This window comes from Euprymna scolopes, chromosome 29, assembly GCF_053919585.1.
Source record: "Euprymna scolopes isolate OS-2025 chromosome 29, ASM5391958v1, whole genome shotgun sequence".
NCBI classification, from domain to species: Eukaryota; Metazoa; Mollusca; class Cephalopoda; order Sepiida; family Sepiolidae; genus Euprymna; species Euprymna scolopes.
This window is the reverse complement of record NC_136510.1, coordinates 14,259,209-14,279,694: the sequence shown is the minus strand read 5'-3', so window position 1 is coordinate 14,279,694 and position 20,486 is coordinate 14,259,209. Positions and strand designations below refer to the sequence as shown.

Here is a 20,486-nt window from a genome sequence, read left to right as displayed (position 1 = left end):
CAAGCTCAATGAATGCCTTTTTATTAAATTCCAGAGCATATATAGTGTAAGATAATGATTCTCCAAGTTCCAAATATCAAGTTTTCTCATGACCAACTGAGAAAACGTGATATTTGGAACTTGGCAAATTATTTATTTACTATAGTCTTATCTGCATTTTATTTCTTATCACCTATTTATAATCGTAAACAATCCTTATTTATCTAATCTCTATACTCATCGAATATCTCCTTTACCTCATCATACAACCCTCTCCCTTTGTGTTTTTTCTTCATATCATCACTATCCTCCCCCTTATTATATTATCCTCCTATTTCTCATATCTCCTATTCCTTATAACTCCAAATTTCTCTCATGTCCCCAATAAGCTTAAATTCACCTACATTGATTAAATCTCCCCAGTTATCCCACACACACACCGTCCATCACTCCCCATGTACCGGATACCTTAATATTCCCCCCCCCCAATTATCCCGTTAGGTAGATGTCACATTGAAATGCTTGCAACCTAGCTCCCTAGCTTCTCTTTTGATGAGAAGCATGAGGCTTCAAAATACCTTGATATACAGAGCATATAACTCCTCTCCTCAATTATAACTTTTCCTTATTAATTCAACAAATAAATCTATGGATATCAATATATGGCTTTGTCTTGTATATAATGGAATATATATATATATATATATATATATATATATATATAGTTTACATGGAGGTCACCACTTATCAAGGCCTGGAAGCCACTCTAGGATAAGGGTTATTGCATGTACAGTAATCAATGGAATAGTATTGTAGTAATCGTTAGTATTGGAGATTTGATAAAGTGTCTTACTAAAGGGGGCGATTCATCAGGAATTTGTTTATGTTGGACTTGAAGACATCCAAGTTGTAGTCAGGTGAGAAACAAGCAAACGGAAGAGAGTTCTACAGGCCTGCACTTCTAAGAAAGAAACTTTGGTCATGGAATCTACGCTTTGATTTAGGTACAAATAAAGAGTGGGGAAACTTACTGACAGTGGTTTCAGCTAGACGGGTGTTTTTTGTGAAAGATTGGCGAGGGGGGGGGGCCAGAGATTGGAGTTTGGACGAGCACTTGCCATGGAAATAACGATAAAACAAAGACAGGCTCGCAACATCTCTTCTGTGGGAGAGAAGTTGTAGGGAAGAGAAAAGGGTGTCCCCTACTAAGCTATGAAGTCTATTTTGTACTCTGTCAAGGCAGGATAGGCTGTTTTTAGCAGCTCCTGCCCAGATGTGCCAGCAGTACTCCATCCTTGGACGTACTTGGCTTTTATACAGATAGGGAATTGCATCAGTAGTGAAATATCTTCTGGAGCGGTAGAAGGATCCTATTGAAAGTGTCTGTCTGTGTGTATGTGTCTATGAACATTTCCCTACGCAATAACTCTGTCAATTTTCAGTCTACAGACTCGAAATTCGATAAACAGGGTACTGAGATTTGGGAAAATCTTTATAATCTGTTTTCGGTCAGAAATTCAGCTGTTAAGGGGTCAAAGTTCAATGATTTGACCTTTGAGAACTCTGCCAAACTCCTCCTACAATTTTAGGTCTAAACACTTGAAATTTTAGATTCCCAAATCTCAATACCCTGTATATGAAAGTTCGAGTCTGTAGACTGAAAATTGACAGAGTTATTGCGTAGGGGAATGTACACAGACAGACATACACACACACACACACTTTCACAGATATATAGATAATTATAAATATCAAGGTTGATGAGGTTAGTAGTCCAAAGTTAATGTAAATAAAGGATGCTAACAGAATCCTCCAGTATATAATAAAGATCAATGTGTATTTATTTATACATAAATAAAATAAATCTCGTCACAAAAAAGTTAGCAAATAAAAAAAACTGCTGAAGAAAACTATTTTAAGCATTTAAGAGTAGAAAGAAAGCAAATAGCAAGTCAGACAACCTCTTGTCCCAACTATGCTGTCTAAAATGAAGTTGAAAATAAACCATTCACTATTTCCATAATGGGACATTTTTCTTTTTTCTTTCTACACTGATAGTTTTGTTTCTTTTTTTTTTTTCTATTTATTTAATTTTTCAGTTTGTTTTCTTTTTTCTTTCTTCAACTTCACTGATTTGGATGTTATTTTAGATGGATATGAATATTCGTGAAAACACTGGCAAAGCATAATTCATTTCAAGAAAGGTGACAGTGTGTTTGACTTACCTTTTTGGAGAAAAGCTGAGGAATCGAAGATGTTAAGTTCCGGTTCCGAACTGTGCGTTTCACCGATCAAGCTGGTGGCTGTCAAGATAAATAAGTCACTCGATCATTAAGAGGAAATAAAAATGGATCCATTCAGTGGAGGGGAGGGGAGGCTGCCAAAGAAATGTATCCCTTTTCTTTTTTTTTTTAAACAACCTTAAAAAGAAAATGCAGACAAGTCTATCAATTCTCAAAGACAATGCAAAAGGAACTTCTTTTTTAATGTAATTACGTAAGAGCTTTTTTAAAAATTTTAATTTTTCTTTCTTTTTTTTTTTTTTCAAAAGTGTGAAGAATTTTGTACAAAATATAATTTTGAAAAAAATTAAATGTCTTTTCTTTTTTTTTTTTTTGAAGATATTTTTAAAAAATATAAAGCAACCACGGAAGTCTTCGACCAATATATCCAGAAGGAAAAAAGAACTGTAAATTTCAAGCGATTCAATGTTTACAGAGATTAGTTCCTGATTATTATTAATAGTAGAGGGAGGGAGGGAGGGAGAGAGAGAGAGAGAGAGAGAGAGAGAGAGAAATGATGATGATATAGTAAGCATCCTTTCTCTCTCTCTCTCATTCCTGCTATCTTCTTTTCTCTATCACTCTCCCGACCCACACCTCGACCCTACCCACTTTCTGCAAAATATTCCTACCCACTTTTCTGAAACTAAAAAGATGGCTACAAGATAGGAATGCACGGTGAAAATCTTTCTGACCTTCTCTTTCAAAATGTTACGCGGGAGGTTAACTTGAAATAGACAATTTTATGGAAGGTAAGCGAGAAGAGTCAGTAAAAATAAGAAAAGAAAAAAATGGTTAAAGTCTGGGATTAATTTATTCCAAATTTAATTTTTTTTTTTAATTTCGAGTTTTTTTTTGAGAAGCATAAAATGAAAAATAAAATTTAAATCTAAAACAAAAATTAAAAAATTTGAATTTAACATTAAATAATGATGCGCCGATTCCAATACAATTACCGATTCTGTTCTGAATTCCCAATTCCAATACAATTGCTGATTCTGATTCTTTTAAATTTCTAAATATCTAGTTGGAGAGGCTCTTGGTGTCTTTTTTTGTTTGTTTGTTTGTTTGTTTACATTAAATGGCGTTTTACAATAATCCAAAAATTAAAAAAATTTTTTTGATTATTGCAAAACGCCAATCTAATGTATGCATATATTTTTTCAAAAGCAAAAATACATGGAGGGTAGACTATTTTCCTCAAAATTGATGATTTTGATAAGCTCATTGTAAAATATTCATCTATTTTTTTCACATACAATTCCTATTTATCTACTTTTGTGGTTCCGGTTTTATTGCAAATTGCCATTATGATATAGAGAATTTAGTTTATTTCAAGATTTAAAAAACAATTATTTATCATTTTATCCTTAGTACTAACGAATGAAAAATAATTATTTTTAAAAAATAAAAGAATCATTTTTGAAATAGGAAATTAAGCACAAATTTTTTTCTAATTCCAATACCAATTCTGATAGGCCAAAAAAATATTTTTGATTCCGATTAATCGTTCCAACACTAATATAGAATTATTAGTAGAATAATATCTTATGTATACTTATGTAGATTGCTACAGAAACATGTATGCACATATGTCGCTAATAATGTTTGTATAAATAAACATATTATAAAATTATCCTGTCGGATTTTAAAATACTGACCTGTATAGCACCAATAACTAAACTTTGCTTCTGATTAACCAATTTTCATTCGTTATTGTTGAACAGTGTTATTGGCAATATAATAACACACTCTGCTAAAATGTATTTTTAAAATTACTTAGTCCGGCCCAGACAATTCCTAATATGAAAAGTTTTTAATCACCTAACAATCAGGTAGGGGAGTAACTCATTTTAAATGAAAAAATATAATTGAAGTTTTAAAAATGTATGAACAAATTAAAACAATAAAATGACTTTATCCCGGACAACGTCGGGTATGTACAACTAATCTTATATGTAAAAAAAAAAAGATTTTATATTGTAGAATTTTTTGAGATAAGGATTAATAATTTGTATTATTTGGACTACTACTCTCATCTTGATTATAGAATTCGCAACATATGCAACCCTTGACCTTTTGTGCAAAATTTCAAACTTTGGAACCCCCTAGTCAAACTCGGGAACCCAGTCATGGCTGATAGAATAAGAACAATCTACTTGTGTGGATTAAATAAAAAGGTTAAATTCAACATTCCATCTGGTTCCCAAGTTCGAAATAAATACATGGTACTTGTACAGTTTAATCAAGACATTAAAAAATGAAAATATCGAAAAAAAAAAAAAAAAAAAAAAAAGGTTATATTGTACGTATCCGTTTTGGACTGAAGATCTTCGAAAAAAAATTTCACTTAATTTGATCAAGTAGTTTTTTTTTTACAGCGGAAAAACACGTTTTTATGAGAGCGCGTTGAAGTCAGCCATTATGGAATTTTTGGAACACGCCACAGGGAGATAACTCAATTTAAAGCGCCGACACTCCCTCCCCATCTTTAATTCTAGCTTTTCTTCCTAAAAATCGAACCTTTTGCTCGATATCATCACAAATTGTTTTTTCGCTATAAAAAAAAAACAAAAAAAAAAAAAACTACTTGATGAAATTAAGTGAAATTTTTTTTTTTTTTTGAGAACTTCGTTCCATAACGGATACGTACAATATAACCTTTTTTTCGATATTTTCATTTTTAATGCCTTCATTAAACTGTACAAGTATCGAATACATTTTCGTTTATATCATTTAAACTATGGTTCTCATCTTATTCGTGTTATTCTTTGCAACATTTCAGCCAATGTAAGACGATGTAGATTCCGAGCTTCAAGAATCTGTACGGAATTTCTAACAAAACCCTTTATTTAATCCACAGGGGTAGCATGCTCTTGTTCCATCAGCCATGATCAGGTAGAAGTCCTAGTAATTCACACATTCTCACTTTTATTGAACAATCTACTTGTTTGGATTAAATGAAAGCTTAAATTTGAAATTCAATCTGGTTCTCAAATGTGAAAAAATATATTTTCGTTTTTATTATTCTGACTATGGTTCTCATCTTGAGTGTTATTCTTGCAACATTTCAGCCGATGTAACCTCCGACCTTCAGGTGTATCTTATCAAAATCGGGAATCTGCACAACCCTTTATTTAATCCATGGGGGTAGCATGCTCTCGTTCCATCAGCCATGATCAAGTAGAAGTCCTAGTAATTCGCAATTGTATTCTAAGTTCATTCACACTGAGGACTGAACCTTCAACCTCCAGAAAAGTCATCCGTTATGCCACGGGTCATTGCATACAAATTCCATTATGAATTTTAAGAGTCTTAACCCTATTCTTATTTTTAGATGTACAATCTTACTATTTATCAATATACGTCACTATTTATTACTACAAACTATTACTATATATATTATTAGCATATAGGGTGAGCTTATCTATTATTTACTAGCAGGCTGCCCGGCGTTGCCCGGTCACAAATACTCATAAATATTATATTTTAATCAATACAAAACTGAGACATGTACATGCAAGTATTATGTTTTTTTTTCTAAACAGTTCACTTCTTGTAAGTAAAAAAAAATTACCTAAGCTGAGATCGAAACCAAAACCTAAATACAGTAAGTCAAGTACGATAACCATTACACCAGCTTGAGACATTATTTGCAAAGTGTTTTAAAAAATCTTATTCTTAACATAAAGAAGCTCTCATGTCTCTCGACTGCACATGCGCAGCCATGAAAGAATTGACAAAGAGATAAAAATCCAATGACCCCCCCCCACGTACCGATTTTTCAATTTTGACTCCTTAGTAGCCCTTTTTGTCGGGATGAAAACAGATTAAAAAATTCTCCACATACCTGAATACCCTATATACCAAATTTCAAGTCTGTAGATCAAAAAGCTGTTGAGTATATAGGTTGATAAATGCCCTCTCACACACACACATTCTCACTTTTATATATAGATAATTAGTGGTTGCCATATTGTATTAAATTTTATCCTATGTTCACTTAATTTTGTACAGATTCTTGAGTTTGATACAAAGGTTTCCGAGTTCGAAAAGATACACTTGAAGAAGATTTGAGGTTACATTGGCTGAAATGTTATGAGAACAACAGTTCAGATTCAAACAGTAGACTGAAGAATCCAAATAAACAAAATTTTCAATCTTCATCTTAAAAATTTAGAAATGGATGTTTTTGTGTTTTCGTATATTCATTTAATTGCTCCTCACTGCAGCAAAATGTGGCATAAGGCTAAGAGATGGTGAGAACCAGCTCCTCTCAGATGCCACTCTGGACAGCTACAAAAATGGCCGAGACTAGAGCCATTAGCATTTCTCAGTGAGGATACTTCAGGTAATCAGCACAAAACCACACACACACACACCCATCCTAAAGGAGGAAGTAATGCCTGGAAAGGTGAACCTCCTCAGACTGAACCGAACTATACCTCATTTTAACAAAGAAGGGTCTTACTACTAGCAAGATGCTCCGAGGTTGCCAGAATGATGCGGAGGCAAACGTTGGTGGGGAATAAAAACTGTTGATGAACCATTAATTTAAAAGTCACAATGTAAAGAAATTCAAACATCAACATTCAAAGACAAAATCCTGAGAACATTAAAAGATTTGAAATACTCAGAATTGTCAACATTTGCATTGGAATACCTTGTATTCTAGAAAGTGGTTCCACAAATCTTAAATATTTTGGCCATCAGGGTTTCAAATATTAAAATTTATGCTCTTTTTTTTCCTCAGGTTTATTCTTCAGAGTTTAAAATATACATACAAAAAAAAAATAGTTATAGTCAAGATTATCTGATCTTTTTCATTCCCGGTTTCTAATCTGCAGGCAAGACAATTTTGACAAGCAAGATGTGGTCCCTTGTGATTAATGATCACCTTTCTTCTTAGGTAATGTGAAACCTTTCGTCTTTAGCCATGTTAGGAATGGCTTTTTTGTTCACTTGGCCATGTCTGATTATCCAGCCAAATGGACAGTAGAAAACGGAAGTCAAAAAGATCAGAAAATCTTGGACATAACCAGAAAACATAAAACTCTTTTTAAGTCTATTCGTATTATTTGGATTCATCGGACTACTGTTCTTATCTTGAATATGATTTTCACGTTTCGGAAAATGACATTCAAGATGAGAACAGTAGTCCGATGAATCCAAATAATACGAATAACCAATCCTCATCTAAAAAACTTTTAAGGTCTAATTCTGAAATGTAAAAATGCAAAGATTAATAATCTTATTACTCTGCTTATAAACCAATGAATTAAAGACTTGTACAATCAGTAGAAAAAGTTGAATTTCTCATGAAAACATTCAACACGCGTACATGACGCAGCATGCTAAAGAAATGGAAGAAAGATGAGACGGAAGAAAAATGTGGATGAAGACAAACGATGCAGAAACGATGAAAGAAAGATGCAGAGAAATAAACAAAAGACACGGGAATAGATGCAGAGTCAACGATTTTGGCTTTTCTGTTTCACAGCAAAATAACCCTTTTTTCCGGAGGAGTTACTTATGAGTAGGGCTATGACAACAGAATATTCTTATCCTTGTTTTGACTCTCGAGTATATATCCGACACAGACACAGTTAATCAACCGAGAACCACATTACTCTATATAAAAGCATATAAGATATCGATACATACTCAAGAGTCGAAACAATGAAAAGAATATGCCTTATTTATGAGTTCTTTGTATTAATGACTTTGAACTCATTTAAAAGAGATGTAATGATTTTTTTTACACTTATTAACTCCCAACAAGATATATTGCCTCTTAGACATAAGGGGCTATTATTTGAGATGATGCCTACAGAGGCACCATGTAGGGAGTTGAACAGCGAGATGTCTGTCTGCATTGCATTTAAATTATATATTTATATACTCAGGGAATTCCAAAGTCTAGCATTTGTACAAATATAAGGGAAATAAGAAGGCATGTGATAAGTAGGGCTATGACAACAGCATATTCTTTTCATTGTTTTGACTCTCGCGTATATATCCGACACAGGTAGACACAGTTAATCAACCGAGAACCACATCACTCTATATAAAAGCATATAAGATAACAAGGGATACACACTCGAGGGCCAAAACAATGAAAAGAATATGCTGTTGTCATAGCCCTACTAATCAGTCACCACTTATCAAGGCCAAAAGCCACTCAAGAATAAAAGGTTATAAGATAGATTTTCAGTTGACTGATGACGAATATTACGAGAGGATTTCATTTTGATTACTTATGGAGACACTTTATGAAATGTATTTGTTGATATTGGATTTGAAGACAACCATTTTGTAGTCCACATGGAAGCAACCCGAGAGTAATGTGTTCCACAGACTGAATAACCGATTTCATCAGGCATTTTTGATGATAATTTCAGTTTTGTTTGTTATAAAGACTATTTAAATTTTATATGTGAATCAGATGTAATGATTATGAATACATCCGGGTTCCTCTTTACAAGAATATGATTGGTTGGTGTAAGCCATGAATACTGACTGGAGGGAGGAGGGGGAAACGTCAAAAGATATCTTGAAAACCTCATGCTAAGGAATACCAGCTCTGATCACAAAACCTCATTCAGTAAAGTGACTTACTAGATTATTAGTCGAATAAGTAGCCAAGGCCACTCAGCTACTTTAAACGAATATATCCTTTTTTGTGAGACATATCACTATGATAGTATGATTAGCAGTCTTTTGGCCCTATTAGCATACATATGAAGTGAAGCGATAGCAGAGTTTGATAAAGTCTTTGGTACTTGTGCATGACACCCCCCCCCCAAAAAAAAAGAAAAACAAAAACGATGTACAGACTCATAACAAAATAAAAATATCATATACCAAAAATCATGTAAATTAATCAAGTAGTTTTATTTAAAAAAAAAAAAAAAAAAAAAAAAAAAAAGAAAATCAAATTTATGGTTAAATGACAATCGACGATCTCACAACGCAATTTTCAAATTCATCACTGTTAGCTTCCTTTAAAATCGCTCTTCAGAAGTAGTTTAAAATCAGTCTTGCATAATGCCTCCAAATTTCCATTAATCGTTTAAAAAATTGATTTTATTAATACAAATAAAACTACTTGGTAGAGCCACCTGAGAGAGATGCCAAAAAAGTACACCAGTTCTGATCACAAATATTTGTTCAGTAAAAGTGACTTCACAAATTATTACTCGAATAAACGGCACCCAAGACCACTCAGCTACTTCAAACGAATATTTACTTTTTTTCAGAATAGGAGAGAACTTGAATGCTTAATACCTACTAGACACTATCCTTGCATGCCTTAGGTCTCTTTGCACAGGTGTTTGTCAGGACAACCTGGCATGAAGATAATTTTTCCAACAAGTAAATCCTGACTAAATATTCCAAATAACATAGTATTCATGAGCCAAAGAAAGTTTCCTCTGTATCGTTAACCTACACTGGCTTTTATGTGAAATGGTGCACCTTCTCCAAGCGATGTTACCTTAAGTAACAACACAAAGCTGGATACTCCACCAGAATAGATGAATTCGTGTCCTGAAATCTGGTAAAACCAATCCTTTTTGTCTAAAAGGTCCATGCTTGTTAAGCATAAATGAATAACAATGTCAATATATTCCAAGTTCCAACATTCTTTCAGCATATCAAAATTTCGGTACATTTTTTACAGACATGTTTTGCTTACGCCGAACAGTCCAGTCTTTATATATATACTAGTATTTCGGCCCGGCATTGCCCAGGTGTTTGGCAGTGTATGCTGAGCAAACAAAAAAAAAAAAAGGCTCAATTTTTTTTAATTCGACCCCTATTATGACCCCTTAACATTTATTATTTTAGGCTCAAATCAAGTTATTAAGTTAGATCCATGTCCAAAGAACATATCTAAAATTTCAAGTGTTTAGACCCAAAATTGTCGGAGGAGTTTGGTAGAGTTCTCAAAAGTCAAATCATTGAATTTTTACCCCTTAATCGCAAAATTTCTGGTCGAAATCCAGTCACATCGATTTTCCAAAATCTCAGTACCCTGTATATCAAATTTCGAGTCTGTAGACTTAAAATTAACAGAGTTATTGCATATGGAAATGTACACAGACACACACACATACAGACACTTTCACGTTTTTATATATAAAAAATATATGAGAAAAATCTTATTGAAAATTAATTCAAATTTTCAAAAGAACATTAAAAACCTGTAAATAGGATATACAGAATTTTTAATTATTCAACAAAGAGTATAGATAAACTTGAAAGACCTTATACGACAGAGTTTCGAAAAATGCAATTCTTCTCATCAGAGGAAACAGGTTTGCAAAATATACAATAAATTTTGCAGGTTAATGCATTAAAAGAAACTATAAATATGAATTGAATAATATTTTCATAAAAAAAAAAGAAGTTTTTAACAGTTTGTTAAAGTTTCATAATGATTATGAAAGCAGAAACAAGGAAAAAAGTAGAAGTCTAAAAGGATACGGTAAAAATCCATTGAATAAGGAGGTAAAATCCAGGATGAACAGGATAAATCCAAATAAGTCCATTGATAATCCATAAGAACAGAAAACAGAATTACAAATGTCCAGGGTAAATTAATGCTTCCAGAAAATCTATCAGATCATGGAGAAGCAAAATTCAAATTAAAAAAAACAAAAAAAAAAAAAAAAGTTTTTTAAAAAATATGATAGAAAAGGCAATATAGAAATCGGAAATAGCAAAGCCATTTCAGTAAATGGAAAAGGTGAAATATATATATATATATATATATATATATATATATATATATATATATATCTATGGAAATATTTTTTATTCACTTATATTTCCTTTTTATATATACCAATCCTTATTTAAGAAGCTCAATGTAATTACAGAGCATATAATGAATGAATGACAAAAGTCTATATTCCAAAGTTCATGATGTTGATCATCTTAAAATTTATTCCTTTAATTCAGTTGAGTGCCTCAGGGATCGATCCTTAGGCCATTATTATTCTTGATATTCATAAACGGTCTCCCTGATAATGTTGCGTCCGAGATGGGTATATTTGCTGATGATACAGTGCTCTATAACATGCATGAGGGAAGAATGGATGTACATAAATCTAAGACAATGGCAGAATTGTTAGAAAATGACGTCCAGACTATAGTGGAATGGGGCTGTAAATGGATGATAACATATAAGGCTACTAAGACTAAGCTGCTCTCCTTTAACAATTACAAGATGTTTCTCCAACCACGGATATCCATGACAAATAACTTCCTACCTGAGAATTCTTCCTTCAAATTCCTCAGCCTAACATTTGTGGGCAATATAAACTGGAATACATATACATGTGAAGGTTCCCTCTATCGAGCTAGAAGACTACTCACACCTGAGAGCATCCTGTACCTCTACAAGGCCACCATTCGCCCATGCATAGAGTATTGTTGCCACATCTGGGCTAGTGCATCTATCATTAACCTCTCCCTCTCGGACAAAATCTAAAAAAGAGTTTTCAATCTAATAGGTCCCGCTTTGTCAACTAAGCTTCAACCCCTGTCCCATCACCGTAATGTTGCATTTCTGTGCCTGTTTTACGAATATTTTAATGAAATGTGCTCTGATGAACTCGTTGCACTTGTGCCCCCTCGACATACTCATTAAGCAACACAATCTCACCCCTTCACTGTTGAGATCCCTAAATGCCAGAAAGCTTTCTACTCTAATAGCTTTTTCTCTCAAACAGCCAGACTTTAGAATTCCCTTCCTGTTACCTGCTTCCCTGACTGTACTGATATGCAGAAGTTTAAATGTAATGTAAACCAACATCTTGTTAATCTTTACTAGGCATGGTCGCAAATAGTAACCCCTTACATCCAAGTGGCGATATGCCTTGTTAGGGAGTGAACGTGAGTAACAAAAAAAAATACATGAATCATCTATTACTCTCGTATCTACATCTCTCTCTTTTTGCGCTTACTGATAGTTCAAGGTAATAAAGAAAAAGAAATAAACAGATTGGAATATGTCATTATAAACAAAAGAGAGGGAGGGGGGGGGAATAAAAAAAATGTTTTGGTAGGTAAGTATGAGGATTGAACCCGAACCCTTGAGGCAAAGTTGTAAATTAAAGTGTGAAAAAAAAAAAAAAAAGAGTGCGACGGTTTTAACCATTGGGCCACCGCGAGATGCTAACGGAAACACGTTTGAATTTATTTAATTAGTTGGATTTGGCAGGTGCACGTTTTAATGACTTAATGAGGCCAAGTTTGACTGCGGGATAGTATTTCATTTACTGTGGGAACGCTTTTTTTAATTTTTATTTTCCAAGATGTTATAGGAAAAAGACTAACTCACATGCGGCGAGCGACAAATGTTGAATATTTATCTTCCCGAAGTCGAGTAAATTAAATAGACAGGCGAGCTCCGTTGTAAACTCTGAGATATTACGATTTACATGTGATATAAAAAGTTTTAAGAAGTTGTGAACCGACCGACCACTTCTCTGAAAAAAGCCTTTTGTAGACATACAGAAAAAGCGAACACACATACATACATACATACATTTTCGCTTTTATATTTATAGATGGCTTCCAAGTATTCTTTTTCACGATTCAAAGAATCTAATCCAATATTTTTCATTTGAATGAAAGATGAGGAATAAAAGTTAGATATAACTTTATTATATCATCAGAACAATTACGGAAATTAAAAGGAGAAAATTAAGAAAAAAGAAGAAACCTCTTTAGGCCATGGCATTACAAAGCTATATGCTTCTCATTTAAAAAATATATAATTAATTATATTTTTTGGAAAAAGGATTGCAGCAGAGTGCTCTATTATGAGGAAAAATCCAAAAATAAGAGCGTATTATTCATGTTTTTATTTACAGAAAGTTTAGATGAGATAAGTCAGTGGTACCGTCGGTTTCAAACCTGATAATTAGGGACCGTTTTAGATATCCATATCAAGCTGTCTTCAGCCGCCAGCTATAAAACAGATGAGTATCAGCTGAAGAGAGCTTAATATAGGTATCTAAAACAGTCCTTAATTATCAGGTTTGAAACCGACGGTACCGATGAGTTATCTAAATTTTCTGTAAATAAAACACATATATATATATATATTACTATTTCATTTAATCACATGAATTAATATAAAAAGATGTCATTTTCTGTGTAAATTTTCAATATTTACTTCAACAGTGCTCAATACATGTAGTGCTCAATCCTGGTAGTATATATATATATATATATGATGATCCCCGTTTTCTATTTACAAAATTTTAGTTAAGGTTTTCTATTTTCATCCTTATGTAGTTAAATTCTGTTTTAAAATTGAAGACTTTTACGAAATCGGCTTATGCAAGTGCTAAGTCTATTTCTATTTAACAATTTTAGTTAAGACCTTTTTTTTTTTTTTTTTTTTTCATATATAAATGAATTCTCTTTAGTAATTATAAACTTTTTAAAAGTCGGATTATGTAGGTGCTTAGTCTGTGATAGGTTAAAATTAATATTTTTTTCCTTCCGGGAATCTAAACTGCATTCTTTATTTTTATTTTTGCATTTTTTTTATTCAAAGCTTCTTCAGACTATATATATATATATATATATATATATATATATATATATATATATATATATATATATACTTATTGTTTCCTTTCCAGATTAAATATGTTTTTAACTCTTTTTCAAAGTGTTTTTTAACATGTTTTATTAACTATTTGCTCTTATATCTATATATTTATAAAAGTGAACGTGTTTGTGTGTCTGTCTGTTCATATTTCCCTACGCAATAACTCTGTCAATTTTTAATCTACAGATTCGAAATTTGATATACAGGGTACTGAGATTTGGGAAAATCTTTGATCGGTTTTCGGCCAGAAATTTGGCTGTTAAGGGGTCAAAGTTCAATGATTTGATCTTTGAGAACTCTACCAAACTCCTCCGATAAAACACTTGAAATTTTAGATATAGGTTCTTGGATATGGATCTAACTTAATAACTTGATTTGAGCCCAAAACAATAAATTTTAAGGGGTCATAATAGGGGTTAAAGTTAAAAAAATTTACCGTTTTATTTATTGTTTTGCTCAGCATACACCTCCAAACACCTGGGCAACGCCGGGCGCCCATGCTAGTATATATATATATATATATATATATATATATATATAGATAGATAGATATAGATATATATATAAGCAGCATTTTTCTTTTTAAATATATTTCGTTAAATATGACAAACAATTTGTTTTTGTCTTGATCTTTCTAATTTCCTCGCTCCAAGCCGAAACTGGCCGACGTATCTGCCATATTCATTACTATTTTTTCTAGTACTTTCGGATCCATCTGGATCCATCTTCAAGGGTGGTTAGCAAGTTAAGAACATGCTTAGATATTAATCAGTCATTTTCCCCCAGGAATCACGTGTTAGTTACAGTACTGATAAAATACTTTTGTTAGTATTATAGGCATCTTAGTTTGTTGTCCTTATTATTTAAGTTTATTTTGTTGTTAATTGGGTGGCTATTTCTGTTAGAAATGCTACACATAAAAAAGCGGTTTTGTTTGCTAGTTTTGTGTTCTACTATATATATGTATGTATGGATAGAATAATATAATTGATTATCGTATGTTGTGTAATTATTTCTCTCGTAAAATAAGTTCCTGAATGAAGGTGGATGTTGCCTGCTGCAATCATTTCTTGATTTTTCTTACTGCAGATCTCTTTTTTTATAAATAGCTAAGCCACAAATAATCATAGCATCATTTATTTTGGAATGCCTCTCTTGGAGTAGAAAAAAAATGCCAAGAAGAAAAAAAAATGGAGCAAATACCCCTCTTACAAAACAGTTTATCAGTTGCATCATTCATTCTGCTACTCGATGGCCGCCCTTATACAGGTAGACAATTCTTAGCAACCGCTTTTTTTTCTTTTTTTTTTTTTTTTTTGCTTTGCACAAATAAAATTGGGTAAGCAAGCTGGGGCGTACGTTCTTACTTGCACCGTTCTCACTAATGTTGCCATAGATTTTAATATAGTTTATTTGAGTGGGAGTTGCAATTTGGCTTCTTTTTTTTTTTTTTTTTTTTTGCAAAAACATCTTTATTATCTTTATTGTTTCAGCTTGTTTTTTTTTGTGCTTCTTTTTTTACCTCTTTCGAAGGAGAGGTAATGTCATCACCTTCCTGTCCTTTTACTTGTTTATAAACAAGACTAGAAAGAAATTACTGGCAAGATTTCCACAAAACCTTGAATAATAGTAAGCATTAACAAGAATGGACTGTATTAAATTTGATCTAAACCAGTGGCATACAATTTTGTGATGCCTTGGACCAACTACTTACTGGCATGCTCCCCTCCGAAAAACATAAGTCCTCGTATTGAGAAATGCTATGAAAAGTGAAGATAGTTGGATTCCCTATCCCTTCTTGATGTAGATCCAAGAAAGTGTTGGGATTTTTTTTTTTCATAATTTCCTTAACCGTTTTACTTTAGATTTAAATATGCAAGCTAGTAAGTAAGTTCTGACCTGCACCATTTTCACTAATCATAGGATAGATTTAATATAGCTAATTTAAATATGCAGGGTGGAATGATAAAATTGTCGCCCTAAAGAAAACAACACTACAGCTTTATTTTAAAAATTTAATTGAAAAAAATCAATTCGGGTAACTTGATTATATAGTAGAGCTGATATCTATTCAATGTAGCCGTCTTCAGCCTCAATCACTGCCTCAATACGAGTCTAGAACTGGAAGCATGCCTTTTCCACAAGCGCCGGTGAGAGCTTGGCAAATACTCGGTAGATGGCGGTAATCAGGCCGACTTTGATGTTATGGGAGGTCATGTTGGTGATGTTCTTGACGTATGACCAAATGAAGTAGTCTAGCAGATTCAGATCAGGGGAGGAGGTGGGCCAGTGAGAGAAGAGCACAAAGTTGTAGCACTCTTTCTGAAGCCAAGCCTGGGTCTTTTTGGACTTGTGCGCCAGCACCGAGTCCTGCTGCCACACCCAGTGTCTACCAGCGCTCACCTGATTGCACCAGGGGATCACCACACTCTTCAGCACATCCAGCTACACTTTGGTGTTGACTTTCAAGCTGCTTTCAAAGATGTGAGGTGGCATGATGTGGTCCTCACTTGAAACCACACCAAAGACAATAATCATAGCCAGAAACTTTGTTTTCTTCACCCTGGACATGTCCCAGTTATTTGTGGCAATCCAGCAATGCATTTTGAGGAGGGTGCTGGCAATGGTCCTGTTGTCATAACTTGGATCGATCTCACTCATTAAACATTGTATCACTTTCAGACATGATAGAAGGCTACTATCGCTCTTGGGATTTGTACAAAACTGGCCAACAAAAAAAGAAAACCGGTTTTCATCAAACGGAAATGGAATCATGTCGTCTTTTCTAGGGTAACAATTCTATCATTCCACCCTGTAAGTTACAATCTGATTTTATATTTTGGGGAGGTGGGTATTGTTTCAGTTTTTTTTCTTTTTTATTTTTAACCTCTTCTAAAGGAGAGATAATGCCATTGGCTTCCTCTCCTGTCTACTTGGTTATGAACAAGACTAGAAAGAAACAACTGGGGTGATTTCCACTAAATTTGGTAGAATAGTAAACATCAATAAGAATAAATTAAATTCAATTTGATATAAACCAGTAGTGTACAGAGGTATGATGACCCCTTGGGCCAATTCCTTGATGGTTTGCTCCAAAGCTTGTACTTTCCTCATTTGGTCCTGTAGTCCTCACATCCACGAGTGATGTTACTGACAGAAGGGGAACAATTGCTATTTTCTGGATTGGAATTTATGTATATAGCATTTATCATTGCTTGATTTTTGCTTGGGATACACACCTACTAACTGGAATACTGAACTATTCTGACATCACTGCTGGGTAACGAGGCTTATCAGAGACAGACATGCGAAAAGTATGGCCGTCACCCACTATTGCCTAATTTACCTTTTTCATGTATTTTCGTTAATACATATTTATTTAACTGTTACTGTGTTCTTCATCGTCAATTATTCAAATCCTAACACCACAACAGTTTTTGACCTTGTAGTAGTATTTTTTTTTCTTTCTTAAGCTTCTTAAATAAAATGGCATTATGCCTTGTCTGATACGATGTCCATAAAAATAAAAACTTGAAAGCAAGTTCTAGTACTAAAAAATGTTACAAGAAAGGGAGATAATTTAAAAATTACCAGATGCCCATTTCCTCCTGATATCGACACAAATTTTTTTTTCATAATTTCCTGTGTATCTAAATAGGAGTCATTCCCAAAATTATCTTAAAGAGTATATATAATCGAGATTTAATATTTCTGCAATATTTTTTTATATTCACGGAAACTAAGATTTGGAAATCTATCACTAAGTTTGTTTGATTATATCTTTGTAAGTAGATATTTGGTTAAATATCTATAATATAAATCTCATCTGTCTGTTTAAATGTATGTATGTTTGTATGTCTCGCAAAAACTTTTGACAGAGGCAACGGATCCTAACAAGATTGGTATCATTTTGAAGTTTGACGTCTCAGATGACAAATATCGCAAAATTGGCCCAAAACATTAATTCCTTCAACCTAAAGTCGGCCGTTTTATACAAGGAGGGGTCGATTTTTTTTTTTTTGCTGACATTTTAGCAAGTCATCATCACTGTTGGATTGACTTTGGTTAATTTCAATGCTTTTGACTTCGGGGCGCATCATGGAGGCATTGTCTAAGATGTCGGATTTTCTTTAACTTTCTTTTACGCCTTCGCGGCACGGCTTTGAGCCTGCCTGCCTATTATCACTTTTTTTTTTTTTTTTTTACTCAACACATACCTCCAAACACCCGGACAACGCCATGCACCCAGACTAGTATGAAATAAAATACTATTTTTTAATAAAAGGTTCACAAAGCAAAAAAACAAACAAATCCTACTTTAGCTGGAACTAAAGCTTGCTAGAGATGAAGTCAATGTAATCTAAAACTAAGGTTTAACAGACTAAAGCCAATGCTCTAAAGTTTGGTAGACTAAAGCCAATGCTCTAAAGTTTGGTAGACAAAAAACCAATGCTATTTAAAATTAAATCTTGACAGATCAAAACGAAAGCAGTTTCAAAATAAACACTGGCAGACCAAAGAAAATTCCATTTCAAACAAATGCTGGACAGTAAAGACAAAATCTATTTCAAACTTAAGTATGACCTGCTGGCTGATGGGCCAAGCCTCTTATAGAGACCCACAGCCACATCTAAAAACTAATAAACAGGTTTTAAGTTTAAAGATGAAGCAAACAACTCCACTAATTAAAATAAACGTTTTTCATTGAATACAATGAGGCGTCTGAAGCAAGATAAAAAAATAATTACGAGATCCTTGTTTCAAATGTGGAGCAATTCTTCACTGAAAAGAATGAACAAACCCTGCCGCAACTAGCAGGACTAAAATGGGGCGTTTGAAAATCAAAGACAAACTGGATGCATAAAAATGATGCAGTGTTCTTCTTGGAACCGAAAACTAGTGCAGTAGATGCCATCCAAGTGGAACAGTCAACACAGTGATAAACAGACAAGTGTCGGACAATTCTGCCTTAGAAAATGAGCGTTGAAGAATAAACAATTTGACAGTCATTCCTCATCAGTGTTCATTACGAAAAGGTCATTTCCTGTTCTTAATGGGGGCTTTGAAAAACGTGGAGAAAAAAATTCTATGGTAAGCCAAAAGGACAATAATAATACTGTTAGTATTTAGGTGAATAGCAGATATTTTGGCAAGTTATGAGAAAAAAATATACAGTTTTATCTGTTAAAAGATTCGGTTTTCACATCTGTGGAAATTAAATGAAGGCTAATATCTGTTGAAGATTAAGAGTTGAAAGCTTACTTTTTATAGGAGACAATTTGACCCCTAAAATGTCATTTTTTCCTAATCAGTTTGTAGCAAAAGCTTGAAAACAATTTAGTCATATAGGATATAGTTATGGGTCACCACTTATCACAGCCAAAAGCCACACACAGATAAGGCTTAATGAACTGGATAGCTTTATAGTGAATAATGCTTTAGAAAATGTTAAAAATAAAAGGATTCTATAGTATACTGAAAGGACAATAATAATATTGTTAGAATTTATTATAGTGAGACGCAAATATTTTGGTATATGAAAATATATTGTACTAGCAGGCCGCCCGGCATTGCCCGGTCGTAAAATATGCATAAATATTATATTTTAATTCATACAGAAACTGAGACATGTACATGCAAGTATCGTGTTTTTTCTAAACAGTTCACGTGTTGCAAGTAAAAAAAAAAAAATATTCGCGCTGAGATCGAAACCAAAACCTAAAGACAGAGAGTCAAGTACGATAACGCTTATACCAGCTTGACACGATCTTTAAAAAAGTGTTTTCAAACTTACTTTTTCTTAACATAAGGAAGCTGTCATGTTTCACAACCACGCATGCGCAGTCGTGAAACAGTTAACAGATAAAAATTAGATGACCTCCATGTACTAATTTTTAAATTTTTAATTTTTACTCCTTGGCAGCCCCTTTTTTTCCGCATGAAAACTGATAAAAACGTTTTCCACATGTCTGAATATCCTATATACCAAATTTCAAGTCTGTAGATCAAAAATTTGTTGAATATATAGGTTGAGAAGTGTCCTCACACACATTCTCACTTTATACATGTATACATTTTTTAACTTATTAACTAGCTCTACCTACGTATTGAGCACTTTTGAAGTAAATACTTAAAGTTTACGCATAAATCTATACTTTCGTATATTAATTTTATGTGAGTAAATTAAGTAGTTATATATATATATATATATATATATATATATATATATATTTTTTTTTACACAGTGATCACCACTTATCAAGGCCCGGAAGCCACTCAGGGATAAGGGTTATTGCAAGTACATTACGTTAGTGTGGAGATTTGATGAAGTGTTTACTTAAGGGGGCGGTTCATTAGGAATTTGTTAACATTGGACTTGAAGACATCCAAGTTGTAGTCCAGTGGGAAGCAGGCAGACGGAACAGAGTTCCACAGGCGTGCAGTTCTTAGAAAGAAGCTTTGTTCATGGAATCTGCGTTTTGATTTAGGCACAGATATAGAGTGGGTAAAATTTTTCACAGTGGATTCAGCTAGACGGGTGTTTTTTGTGAAAGATTGGCGAGGGGGGACCAGAGATTGGAGTTCAGACGAGC

The 20,486-nt window shown here is 33.3% G+C and overlaps 1 protein-coding gene across 50 annotated transcripts in view; it reads right to left on the bottom strand.

Moving 5' to 3' along the window:
* Positions 1-20,486, bottom strand: part of LOC145252497 (uncharacterized) — a 957,520-nt gene that overhangs the window by 522,412 nt on the left and 414,622 nt on the right. For all 50 annotated transcript variants that reach the window (XM_080111966.1, XM_080111941.1, XM_080111971.1 and 47 more), the window contains one exon: positions 2,205-2,282. In XM_080111966.1, the coding sequence (XP_079968092.1) occupies positions 2,205-2,282 (78 nt within the window). The remainder of the gene's footprint in view (positions 1-2,204; positions 2,283-20,486) is intronic.